Source organism: Silurus meridionalis, chromosome 15, assembly GCF_014805685.1.
Source record: "Silurus meridionalis isolate SWU-2019-XX chromosome 15, ASM1480568v1, whole genome shotgun sequence".
NCBI classification, from domain to species: Eukaryota; Metazoa; Chordata; class Actinopteri; order Siluriformes; family Siluridae; genus Silurus; species Silurus meridionalis.
The window spans coordinates 21,475,027-21,489,109 of NC_060898.1; the positions used below are offsets into that span (position 1 = coordinate 21,475,027).

Here is a 14,083-nt window from a genome sequence, read left to right on the forward strand (position 1 = left end):
CCTTAAAAAAAACATCAAGATCACTCACTTGACCACCATTTTGATGGGATAAACACCAACCGAGAGCCTCTTGTGTTCAGGAATGGTGTAGGTGACACGCCCGCTGCTGGAGGTTACCTCAGTGTCGAACAGAACCCAGCGTCCTGATCCGGGCTGCGTCGCCAGATACACATCCACCTGCCAAAAGGAGAATCAACGTTTCTCTATGTTCTTGTCTGGAAAATGTAGCAAATGAAAGTCATGGCACTGTTTGCATGTGTTCCAAAGTCAGAAGAGGTTCATCTTGAAGTCTTCTTATGGAGATAATAATTGCATAAAAACACAAAGAACACAAAGAACAGCTCTACATCGTAGATAAATGTGTAAGAAGCATCCTTGGATTCACCAAGACCAGCATGAAGACAATACTCATGGTCCTTTACTCGCTATATACATGAAACACACTCAAGCAGGCTCATGCTCTTCAAAATGTAAAGATTGTTTTTGCTGGAAAATGTTTTGATTTATTAGAGACAAATTTATATTTCTTCTTATAAGATAAAATATTTAGATTATTATATTACAATTATATCAAATTAGGTAAGAATATTTATAGAGATTTTTTTACTCACTTCAAGCTGGTGGTAAGATTCACTGATTTGCATGGGATACAAGTTGCCATTTGTATCGCGATGCATCTTTTTTTTACATATTTGCATCCGTAGAAAAAAAAAAATTATATATAATTATTAATAGATGCGCAATACTTTCATTAAATAAAAAGTGATCATTTGCGACCAATATTTGATATGTAGATTGATTTCTCTTCGCTAAACTGTTTCTCGAGCGCGTTCTCACAGCGCCGCTGCTGCTACGTGAATATGATGCTTCACAACACTATGGAGAGCAAAGCGTGTCCTGAGAGTCATATAGAATACAGATTAACATGGCAGAGGTAGAGCTGTAACTTCCTGCACACAGAACAGGAAAAGAACATCTGGGTTTATTTATTATTTTTGAAAGGGCCATGCGTTAGAAGTTAGAAGGTACTTCTAGTAAATTTGTGAATTGCTGTCTGTCTGAACCAAAGAAATAAAAGCGAACTATCTGTACCATATTGAATTACACAGCATCATATTTTTTAGCTGCTTCATATGTATCTTTAACCTGTGGTGTCATTGTCAATGCATCGAGATGCGAATCACATCCGGCCTCAGCTTGAAAATTGTCCTATGTTCCTTTACTGTCATTTTTTTCTAAATATCAATATGTATATATATATTCATTTGTTCATTTATTTAATCTTTTGTCTTCTCTCCTGCTGAAGATTGTAATTATAATTGCATTTGACAAATTTAAGGATAATGATGATAATGATGTTAATGATGAAGATGAGGATGATTATGATGAGAACCTTCTCTCCTGTGAGCGTGACCATGTCCAGAGGGCCGTACATGAACCTCCCCACCAATGTCTGAGGCCCGTCCTCCGTCGCAATCACGTCATGTACTCTGTGGTTAGCCGTCACGTTCTGCACACACACACACACACACACACACACACACACACACACACAAAGAGGCAATCAGACCTCTCAGGCAGTCTAGCAGCTCTTCACTCTACAATGTCTTCTTTCCACTTTATCTTGGTTGGAAATGAAAAATGCAGTTCATGTGTAAGGTTCTGCCAAGAGATAAGAGTTTTATCACAGCTGAGACAACACTCTGGCGGAGAAGCAGGAAATCAGAGTCTCCAGAGCTCCTCTTTTCAGCACTTCGGTGAAAATTGCATGTTGTGAAAGTTTTGCAGGTGCAGAATTTTGAACACGTTTCTTTTTTTGTGTGTTTATGTTTTGTACCGGTATTCGACTGAGACGTTCGGTTTAGACGTCATGCTGATCGGAATCAAATTTCTTGCTATTATAATTTTAATTAAATATGATAAGAGTTTTAAGACGTACCCTAGAATTGTGAATCAGTTAGAACTAGAAAATGAAAAACAAGCGATGATTGGAGTATGTTTAAAAACTATTCTTTGTTAAATCTAAAAAACGCCTCAGTTTCGTGCCCAAAGTTTTTTTGGTTTTTGGGGGGTATGTGGGACTCTGGAACAACCTTGAAATATGATCACCCATCTGCACATAATCAATCCTTGGCTTCATTTATCATTCCAGGTTCACTCTGAGTAGTTCATATGGATCACTATGGGCTTTTTAAAAGTCACAAGAGAGAGACAGAAAATGGGAGCATGACTCGTGTCCTCCTCACGCACAAAATCTCCAGACACTCTTTGAAGAACAACCTTGATCAACCTCTCACTAGACCCCCCTCAACCCACCCGCCCCCCCACCCCTCTATAATTATAAATATGTCATTAATATGTCAAACATAAATGTCATTTTCTTATTTTTGTCTCCGCTGAGGAATGAAGGAATGAAGACATCAGTATTCACTGGTTGTTTTTTATTTTTTTATTTTTAATTAAAAAACATGTACTGGAGTTACATCTACTCGGGTCCGGGCTTCTTACCCGCAGTTTGACATGTGTTCTTCTGCGGAGCCACTTCTCTCGAGGGCTGGAAGGAGAGATGGGCACCGAGTCGCAGCAGTCTGCTTCACCTGCCTTCAAACAGTCACAGCGCAGCACCTGCGCATGCACACACACACACACACACACAAGACTTCTTTAAGAGCCAATACAACATTCTATTTAAATTCCTTTATTCATTTTAGAATTACAGACATGATGCCAAAAACACTTTGCCTGCTGAATTGAACAGTTGTTGCGAGGGTTTTTACAGAATGCGTGACCCCAGGGTTAAAATCTTTAGCTTGACTATAACATAACACATAAAATAAGCATTTTAAACACAGTACTCAAAGAATAATGATTTTATTTTTAGATGTCACGCTATCCTGAACAGGCAGATGCATGGACAACCTGGAGAACTTTTCTCACGTGCCATTGTTTATGCCGAGCAAGCTTTAATGTGTTCAATAATTTGACTATTGTGTGAAAGGTTGTATAATATACAGATGGGCAAACAATAAAAAAAAACCACAAACTTTTTTTGCTGCCGTTTATCTCCTTTTGCGTCTACTTGTTCTCTTAGAGAGAGCTGTCAATGCAGATGAGTCCAGAGTTCTTCTGAATTATCTTCTTTAAACTTTGATGAAATATTTCTAAGATCCTAATAGGTGTGGTCTGTTTCTGAATGACCTCTCCCCCAATTCATATTTATACTCAATAGATCTGAAGACAGAACTCTCTTCCACCATCCATCATCAAAACACCATGTGAGGGATTTTCCTTTGTTCGTCTTTATTTATATACTTCACAAATACTCCAAATACACTTCCATTTCACTCCTAATACACTTCTATTTTACTTCTAATACACTCCAAATACACATCCAATACACTCACAGTACACTTTTATTTCACTCCCAATACACTCCAAATACACGTCTATTTCACTTCCAATACACTTCTAATACACTTCCATTTCACTCCCAATACACTCCAGAAACACGGCCATTTCACTCCCAATACACTCCAAATACACTTCAATTTCACTCACAATACACGTCCATTTCACTCCCAATACACTCCAAATACACATCCAATACACTTACAGTGCACTTCCATTTCACTCCCAAATACACATCCAATAAACTCTAAATACACTTCCATTTCACTTCAAATACACATCCAATACACTCACAGTACACTTCCATTTCACTCCCAATACACTTCCATTTCACTCCCAATACACTCCAAATACACTTCCATTTCACTCCCAATACACTCCAAATACACTTCCATTTCACTCCCAATACACTCTAAATACACGTCTATTTCACTTCCAATACACTTCTAATACACTTCCATTTCACTCCCAATACACTCCAGAAACACGGCCATTTCACTCCCAATACACTCCAAATACACTTCCATTTCACTCACAATACACGTCCATTTCACTCCCAATACACTCTAAATACACGTCTATTTCACTCACAATACACGTCCATTTCACTCCCAATACACTCTAAATACACGTCTATTTCACTCACAATACACGTCCATTTCACTCCCAATACACTCTAAATACACATCCAATACACTTACAGTGCATTTCCATTTCACTCCCAAATACACATCCAATAAACTCTAAATACACTTCCATTTCACTTCAAAGACACATCCAATACACTCACAGTACACTTCCATTTCACTCCCAATACACTTCCAATACACCTCCAATACACCTCCAATACAACTCCAATTTACATCCTATACATTTTGCATACACCCCTCAATACACTTCCATTACAATCATAATACATTTCTAATACATTCCAAATAAACTTCAAGGACACTCCTCTTACACTCCCAATACACTTTCATACACTTATAATAAACTTCTCATACACTCACAATACACATCTAATACACACTCAGTACACTTCCAATACATTTACACTACACTTCCATTACAATTCCATTATGCTTCTATTAAACTTCCCATACACTTCTATTATACTTCTGTTATATTTCCAATACACATCTTTACACATGTAGAATTTGTGTCAATACTGTCATTACAGTACAGACTGAATCTCAGAAAGCCTTTTGTACACTCTGATATTCAAATCTGTTCGTTTGCTGCTTCTGCATAATCACTATTCACTATTCACCAATCACTATCATTACAATAATTCTCCTTTCTCTGTCTGTCTCTCATTCATCACTGTCACTTCCCAAGGACCTTGTGCTTCAAGCCCTCATCCTTAATCTGAGCAATTCTCCCTTCTGCTAGGAGAAAAAATGATCTCTGCCCTTCTCTATCTCTATAGCGGCTAAATAAAGGAGTGCGAGTTTCCAGAAATAGTCCGTGGGGTGACTGGATTTCAAGACCCCTTCGTGTATTTCTTTTCTCGTCCGCTTTTGTTCAGAAAGCAGCATTTTAGGAGTATTAAAGCATTACTATAGGAGTGTTATTATAAGAGTATTATAGGAGTATTATTATAGGTGTATTATATGAGTATTGTTTTGAGACGTCATCACACAGGTTGTGAATCTCAGCCTTGTCTTAACGATATGGAAATCTATGCAGCTGTGGAGAAGGACTTCAGATGACTTTGGGAAATTGATTGTGCTGATGCAGGCGTGTGCGTGTGTGTGTGTGCGTGTGTGTGTGTGTGTGTGTGTGTGTGTGAGAAAGAGAGAGAGAGAGCTAGAGATTTGTGACGCAAGCAGCGCAACTGCCTCAGATGTCAATATTAAATACTATAAAAACCTCAAATGAATGCATTCTCCCGCTGACCTTGGCAATGTCAAGAAGGAAGAGGGGAAAAAAATCAACCCTTAGGCTTCTTCTTTCTCTGAATAGAAAGAGGCATGAGGAAAAGAACAAAGGGAATAGAAGAAGGGAGAACTAAAAAGGAATAGAAGATCATCCTTGACCAGTCGCTTCATTCTGTCTTAAAATGCTCTTGTTCACCAGACTCACATGAATGTATTCTTTAGGCCTGACTTGCACCTGCCTGGAATACAGCACCACACTAACTAATATTATATTAAGGAAAACGTACCAAATATTTCGGTTTGCACATTGCACTCGATTCGTGTGCTTCTCCATTATAACCCCAGCACACGGCTCATCTTGTAGGATGTAAAGCACTTTTCTTTCCCATTAACACTCATTTGCAATTTTCTCCTGCTCAGAAATGAAATGACATGAACTATACGGGTGTGACATTTTAAAAAATCCCACGAGTTGTGGACTTTTTAGTGCTAATTTAGTGCAATATTTGGGTCTCACGAATGAAACGCAGAATGAAATGCCACAGTGGTGTTTTTCCTTAAAGCAAAGGTTTCAGAATTCCCATTTTGTACAACTTGTGAAAGTAGACTGCATTCTAGTTTTATCCAATATGTAAGGATCGTATTCGTCCTCTTTTCCAACATAGGAACCAAATCTCCATGTGACATTACAATTCCAAAAAAAAGATGTTAAATCTCTACAGATTCGGGTTGGATACAAAATATGAATAAAAGCGTTAGGACGCCTGACTTTTCCAGTCACGTGTTCTTCTTCCTCAAATTATAACCACTAATTCATTGGATGCGGGAGCATGAACTTTTTCCTTAACTTGAACTAGAAGACCAAAACGTGTTCCAGCATGAAAATGCACCTGTACATAACGATATGATTTCCTTGGTTTGGAATGGAAAATCTGACCTCAGCTCTGTTCAACTGCACCCTACACCCCCACTGCACCCCAGGTATCCTCACCTCACCTAATCAGTACCTGCCTTTACTAACACCCTTGTGGCTGAATGAGCAAATCTCCACAAAATCTAGAGGAACATCTTGTTCAAAAGGAAAAAGCCCATACCAACCTTATGGTCAGGTGTCCACAAACCTTTGTTTATATTGTGTCTCGAAAGTGGCTCTGTAATGCTATATAGCAAGGTCTGAATGCAAAACAAAGCTCTTTTGTCTGATCATTTCTTTCATATCATACAGCTTTAACTCGGACTATGAAAAGAAATAAAAAGGAATACGTTCTATACTATGTAATTGGGGTGTACGGTATCATGACGTTCCAGTGCTATTCTGTTTTATCGTTTGTAGGAAGCAAACAAAGTGAACAGAAAGACATTTGGGATCCTGCATTACATTTAAGAAGGTTTATCACACGTAAGAGATTTCACTACACAAAGTGTAAAAAAAAAGAACATGACTCCGAAAGAACACATTGCACAATGCAATTGTGATGTTGCGTCATCAAGCCGGCAGGAAAAAGAGTCGAATTAAGATAGGGTCATTAATCGGACAGACTCTGTCATGACCGCAGCCGTCTGCACTATTTCTAGCCAGTGAGGTATTTAGGCCATTTAGTATTGCGCACTTGGGTACGGCACAAAAGGTGTGATGATGGGTAATCTCCTGAGCCGGGGTGCATGTGATTTCTTCAGAAACCTCTGACAAAAAGTGAGACGTTAAACAGCGAGATGGTGGAGACGTTTCGAAAAAGCTGTGAGTATCAGAAATGTTTTTTACAAACGAGTCTAGTTTTCTTAGATACACGGTCTGACCAGAAGTATGTGGACACCCAAGCATGACACTTCAACTTCCCTGATTTGTTGCCATTTCAATGAGCTCCACTCTTCTGAGAAGGTTATCCACTAAAATTCCGAGGCATGGCAGTGGGGATTTGTGTTCATTCAGCCCCTAAAACATTAGTGAGATCACTTTCTGATGTCTGGTTCAGTGCGATTTCAGGGATCTGTGAAGAACAATCGGGTTCTTTCACATCAAACTTGACTACAACGTGTCTTCATTGAGCTCACTTTGTAAACAAAAGCACCGGAGGTGGAAACTTAGTGGTTGCAACACTGGACTTTGGATCATGAGGTAGTTCAAATCCCAGCATACACAAAGCTGACACTGCTGGGACCTTCAGCAAGGCCCCTAACTGCTCAGTCGCTCTGGATAAGGGCGTCTGCCAAATGCCGGAAATGTAAACGCAAATGTCTACACATGGGTGGGATTAGCAGGTGTCCACTAAGTTTTGGCTAAATTGTGTATTTAGGTAGTCTTAGCTGGAGGTGTGGAGTGACCTGTCTGAGGATGAAGGCCACAGCATCTGTAGACTCCCAGTATGAAGCATGGAACAGATGAGGCAGCGCTACAGTGGGGAACGCCGTGAGCACGTCAGGGCAGTAGAGCACATAGTCCAGGCGCTTAATGCCCCACCAGGTGCTACACACTGAAACAAAAGAATGAGTGAAAATGAAACTGGTGCAACAAAAGTATATATAATATATTTACAAAACTATTGGGACACCTGACTTATCCAGCCATATGTTTATTTATCCCAAAAAAACAAAAATGATGTCTTTGGTGTGAGGTAGCATGAACTTTTCCCTAGGAGACCCAAACCTGTTCCAGCATGACAATGTCTGTATGCACAAAGTCAGTTCCATGAAGATCTGCTTTACTTGGGTTGGAAGATGTGGTAGATCTCCTGCTTTAGATCTCTGACAACCCTCAACCTTATTGGATACCTTCTAGATAAATTGGTATGCTGACTGTACCCCAGGTTTCCTCAGTCTCCACCCGCCACAAGCACGCTCCAAAATCTAGTGGAACATCTAATTATAACAGCAAATGGGGACTAAATGCGGAATTGGTCAGGTGTCCAAAAACCTTTGTCCATTCAGTGTTCCTAACTTGACTACAATGACTTTTTTTTAAAATGAAATTTATAAAGAGATCGTCTTAAGTCGGATCGTTTGTCTGAAGGAGGACACTAACGCTGTGAGACTGTGCATCCCGTCTGACTGTCCTTGGCCTCTGTGTTCGAAGACGTCCCATCACTCACTGTCTTGCAGCATCCAGACTGAACTATTTCCGTGCTTCCTTCCAACGGCTGTTTAACCGCAGTGTCAGCTAGAGAAAGACAGACGGGTGAGGATGAGAGAAAAGAAATAAACAGTGGAAAGAAAGATCCTGGCAGAACACTCTGTTAAGTATAACAGTATAAAGAGAAGATCCTGATGGCCTCAAACAAAACTCTGTGATATATATGCTTTAAATGTTATTCCATGGGTTTGAAATTGGAAATATTTCTGCTTCGGAAGCCAGGCATAATGCCGGCACGGTAAAAACATGTAAGGGCAAAAGAGGAAGGGTCTGGCCTGCAGAAACATTTGTGCTTTAACCTTCATGTGAAGATGCCTGTTACCTGTCTGGCCATTCAGGAGAGCCTAATATGGGAACATTTTCTGGCTTAAAGTGCTGCTGGCAATACTACGGAATACTGATCTTCTACTGTGCAGGAGAGAGAGAGAGAGAGAGAGAGAGAGAGAGAAAAGAGAGGGAGGGAGAATAGAGAGATAGAGACAGCCAAAGCCTGGGAGTGACTCACAGCAGTAAGCTCAGCACTGTAATTCCCACATTCTTACATAATTAACTTGCCTTTCAGTCTATCAACACACATCTCCTGAACTTTTTCTTTTTTTCCCCCAACTAAATCACTCTTGTCGCTCGATGTATGAAAACGAGATCGGAATGAAAGAAAGAAAAAACGAGTAGTTAATTCCCGCATTTACAAAATGATGCACCAATTTTCTAATTAAGTAAAAACTAACGATTATTGCGTTTTCTCTCGAACATGCATTAATGGAGTCAGAAATGAGCCTCAGATGTGCACGTATGAAACACAGCTGAACAGGCAGCTATTAGGGGTGAAGGTCTTTTGTTTTTACTCCGTAAAAATGCTAAAGCTAGCTAAATACCTAAAACCTTCATAATAAATTTCTCAGCAACTCAAGCTGTGTCAGATGAAAGAATAATGCAATAAAGAACAGCGCTCTCTGTCCTCTTCTGCATACCTCAGCTCACAAATGGCCATGATTGGCTAAAGACACTGTGACTGACAGGAGTGAAACTGTTAGCCCCTCCCATTCTGAGAGCACGGTCAGTTTTGCCCTCTTGGACTCGCAGACACAAATAAGTGAAGATATGGAATATGGGTGGGTATGTACAAATCTGAGCAGATGAGTAGAAAATATCTACAATCTCTTACAATAGGAAAAGGACTAAATATGACTATAATGAAGATTATATATCGCAATGAAAATGTTGAGTATGTCTGAAAAATATCATGCACAATGCCTGTTGGATTTTTACCGATGAGAGTGGAGCGCCCGTCGCCCAGGGGGTATCGCTGGTAGCGTGGCACAGTGAAGGGGGGCAGCTGAGTGAGAGGTGGGTACAGCAGGGGCTCCAGACGTGAGGCAGATGGGTCAGACGGGTAAAACAGATTGAAGATTTGTGAGCAGGCTGGACGCAACTGGGAAACTAGGGAGGGGAGAGAGAGAGAGAGAGAGAGAGAGAGAGAGAGAGAGAGAGAGAGAGAGAGAGAGAGAGACCAAATTAACACACCGTGACCATTCTCTGTGTTGAGAGAGACAAACAGACAGATATTGTCTGTTATATAAGTGGGAGAAGAGACTGCACTCACTGTGTGATTAAGATAGAAGAGAAAGAAAGAAAGAAAGAAAGAAAGAAAGAAAGAAAGAAAGAAAGAAAGAAAGAAAGAAAGAAAGAAAGAGAGAGAGCGAAAGAGAGAGAGAGAGAGAGAGAGCGAGAGAGAGAGAGAGAGAGAGAGAGAGAATAGGACAGACCAGTAGGGGGAGTCTAGTGCTTCTTAAATGAACTCTGTTTGTCAGGTATCCAGTCATTGAAGAGCCAAAATGGGATTTAGTCTGTAAACACAAGCCGCCTTGTTCTTTTCCTTTGACATCAGTGCATGTTGTGTGCCTGTGTGTGTGTGTGTGTGTGTGTGTGTGTGTGTGTGTGTGTGTGAGAGAGAGAGAGAGAGAGAGAGAGATTTGGGGTGTTATTTACTCAGAAAATCCGGCAGCACGGTTCTCCTCATGGCGAGCACCAGTCCTAGCGGGCAGCCCAGCAGAAAGCAGTCTGAAACCTCAAAGTCGAAGCAGCCTGGATACTGAGCCTGTACTGAGCTCATCTGCTCATCCTGAGACAGACTGATAGAGAAACAAAAAAACATCAAAAACATCACAGAAACACAATAACAGGAAGAACATGTATCATCAGAGTACGATTCAGCACCAAGTGCGCAGAGCAGAAAGGCAATAGAGGTTAATAGTAATAATTCTGAATACAACATCTGGAGAATATCATCCCCCATTCTCTATTTGTGTGAGGAACAACAAATGAAACAGAATGATTCCAATCAGGTATGTATCCACAAGTTAAAATAAATAGGAATACACAATAGGGACAAAAGTATTGTGACACCTGACTTTTCCCGCCATATGAGCTTCTTCCACAAACTCTTACCACAAAGTACACAAATGTATAGGATTTGCTTTTCACACCTTCACTCTTCTGAAAAGGTGTTCCACTAGATTTTGTGGAGATTTATTCAGGTTTATTCAGAATCAAGTAAAATCAATATTACTAATATAGATGATGTGAGGAGGCCGTGAGTGCAGTCAGCGTAAAGAAATTCATCCCAAAGGTATTCACTAGTGTTTGGAGCCCTATAGTAGGAGATCTTCCACACCAACCTATGTAAGGCATATCTTCATGAAGCTAGATTTGTGCACATGGAAATTTTCATGCTGGAACAGATTTAGTTCTATTTCAAGTGAAGAGAAAATTTTATGCTACCACATCCAAAGACGTTCTACTCAGTAGTGTGCTTTCAGCATTGTTGTGGTAGAAGTTTGGAGAACAAGCGCATATGGATGGAAATGTCAGGTGCCCCAATACTTCTGTCTGTACAGTGTGTCCTAAAGAATGTTACAATGTATAAATGACATTGTGAACACTGAAAAACAGACACCGTTCAACAGAAATAATTTAATGAGCTCAAACAAAGGAGTCGAGCGTCCGACCTGCTAAAGAAGACGTCCCGCTGACATCCGGCGATGTCCGTGTCGCATGAGTCGCTCTGCTTGCGGATGGGTGGACGTCGGAGGCCTCGGGCCGGCTCGCACGGTGATGAAACGTCAACGTTGCTCTTACTCAGACGCTTGCTGCTACTCAGAGTGGGACTCAGACTGCTCACCAGTCCAGGTTTCTCCTAGGAAGAGTGGTCAATCAAATACAAATGGGAAAAATGTCCTCTTGGATAAATACAGCTTTGATGACTTGTTACAGCATCGCTAGTGTCCCACTTTGCTATTGGAAGTGGTTGCTCAGGTGGATAAGATGTTGGATGCTGATCGGAAGGTCATGGGTTCCAATCACAGATCAAAAGCTGCCTTTGCTAGGTCCTTGAGCAAGGCCCTTGACCCGCAACTCTTTAGTTGTATGAATGAGATAAATGTAAGTCGCTCTGAATAACAGTGTCTTCCAAATGCCATAAATGTAAATTTTGAACTCGATTACAATCCAAATTTTTGCTCCCACTTTACATTTATGGCATTTGGCAGATATTCTAATCCAGAATGACTTATAATTATCTCATTCATGCAACTGAGCAGCCCCAGCAGTGGCAGCTTATTGTTGGTGGTGAAGGTATTGGAACTCATGACCTTTTGATCAAAAGTCCAGCATCTTAGTCACAGAGCTACTCTCACCCCGAAAAATCTGAGTAAACACATCACATCACTTAGGAAGCATTTTGCCAGTGCTTCAGTGTTTGGCCAGTGGTAGCTCAAGGCGGTAAGGATCTAGGTTACTGATTGGATGGTTGGGGGTTCCAGCCATGGTATCTTCATCTTCGTCTTCTTCATGGTATGGATTCCACAAGATGTTAAAAAACATTCCGTCGAGACTTTGGTCCACGTTGCAATAGTTTGCATCATAAAATGGCTGAAGACTTGTGGTCTGTACATCAATGCTGCAAAAATCTGAGATTCGGCCGACCGTATGACCTTTCTCCAACCTTCAAAATCAAACATCCACTCTCAGTCACAATGTGTCCACTGGTTGCTCCTGTTCTTTCTTAAAAGTCATGGAACCCTATTTGTTCTTCAGCTGATGAAGCCCATAGTTTGGCATTTTATGTGATTTGAGATCTTCTGAACTTCTGATCACCACAAAACTGCCATGGCTGTGTCCTTGAGCAAGACCTGTAATCCTCAACTGAGGTAAATGTAAATCACTCAGAATAAAGCAGCTGCAAAATTCCTTATATGTAAATAAATTGCTGCCACATGATTGGTAAGTGTTTTACACTTTAGAGCCCAGCCTTGGCATTTCAGCCATACTGGGACGTAAACACACAACCTTCCAAACCAAAGGCCTTTTAACTTTTCAACTACTGAGCTAAGCACTTGATTAGGACTGTGGACCAGTGATCAGAAGGTTATGATGATGAGTGCATGTCCCGCACAGCTGCCACTGCCACCCTGCCGCAAAAACCTCAGCTGCTCAGTTTAACCTCAGTGACTGGAGCTTTGAATAAAAGCCTCCACCGAAATGAGAAAAACACGATCTGGCTTTTAAGTCTGAACCTGAATCCATTCTTTTAGTCTCATATCAGGTGCAGCATCATCCGATAATGCAGCGTCTGCTTTATGTGTCGCCCCCCGCAGCACAGCGCAGGTGGCCGAGTGCTCATTAAAACATCAGAACAAAGTGGCCAGGCAGACGGACTGCTGGGAATCGCAGCTTGGGAAGACGCTGTTGCCAACTGAGACACGTGTATGTACCTGCATTATATGTGAGTCTGCTGAGGGAAGTGCGAGGAGGGGGGTCCAAAATTCATTTCAACCATGATAATTGCTCCAAATTGAGTAGGTAGATTGAAACCGGGGTTTCATCAAACAATCGATCATGACTTTACCTGAAATCATCTTGAAACTTAATTACAGTGATGTCTTTTTGCAATTTTTGCTCAATTATCATCACATACTTCACATCTGCATTTATTTTAGTACCAAAACACTAAATACACTTACACACTATACACACACTATACACACACTAAACACACACTAAACACCCACTAGACACTATATGCACACAATATACACCGACACACCAAATACACAAACATTATATGAACTTACACACTACACACACTATTTATACCTAAAGATCATATATATATTTATATATATACACTATGCACACACTATATACATCTACATACTATATACACATACACAGTATACACACACAATATACAGCTGAACACTATACACACACACTATATACAGCTACACACTATATACACATACACAGTATTTACACACTATATACAGCTGCACACTATACACACACTATATACATCTACACAGTATATACACATACACAGTATACACACTCTATATACATCTACACACTATATTCACCCACACAGTATACACACACTTTATACAGCTGAACACTATACACACACACTATATACATCTACACACTATATACACCTACACAGTATACACACACTTTATACAGCTGAACACTATACACACACACACACACACACACACACACTATATACATCTACACACTATATACACCTACACAGTATAAACACACTATATACAGCTCCACACTATTCTTACACTATACACACACTATGAACAGCTACACACTATACACA

At 40.4% G+C, this 14,083-nt stretch overlaps 1 protein-coding gene across 1 annotated transcript in view; it reads right to left on the minus strand.

Moving 5' to 3' along the window:
• plrdgb (PITP-less RdgB-like protein) overlaps positions 1–14,083 on the minus strand; it is a 67,341-nt gene that overhangs the window by 4,213 nt on the left and 49,045 nt on the right. Inside the window, exons 8-15 of the mRNA XM_046868512.1 lie at positions 11,424–11,611; positions 10,405–10,547; positions 9,685–9,855; positions 8,308–8,442; positions 7,611–7,759; positions 2,509–2,625; positions 1,394–1,510; positions 29–177 (exon numbers count right to left, since the gene is read on the minus strand). Coding sequence (XP_046724468.1) covers positions 29–177; positions 1,394–1,510; positions 2,509–2,625; positions 7,611–7,759; positions 8,308–8,442; positions 9,685–9,855; positions 10,405–10,547; positions 11,424–11,611 — 1,169 coding nt within the window. The remainder of the gene's footprint in view (positions 1–28; positions 178–1,393; positions 1,511–2,508; positions 2,626–7,610; positions 7,760–8,307; positions 8,443–9,684; positions 9,856–10,404; positions 10,548–11,423; positions 11,612–14,083) is intronic.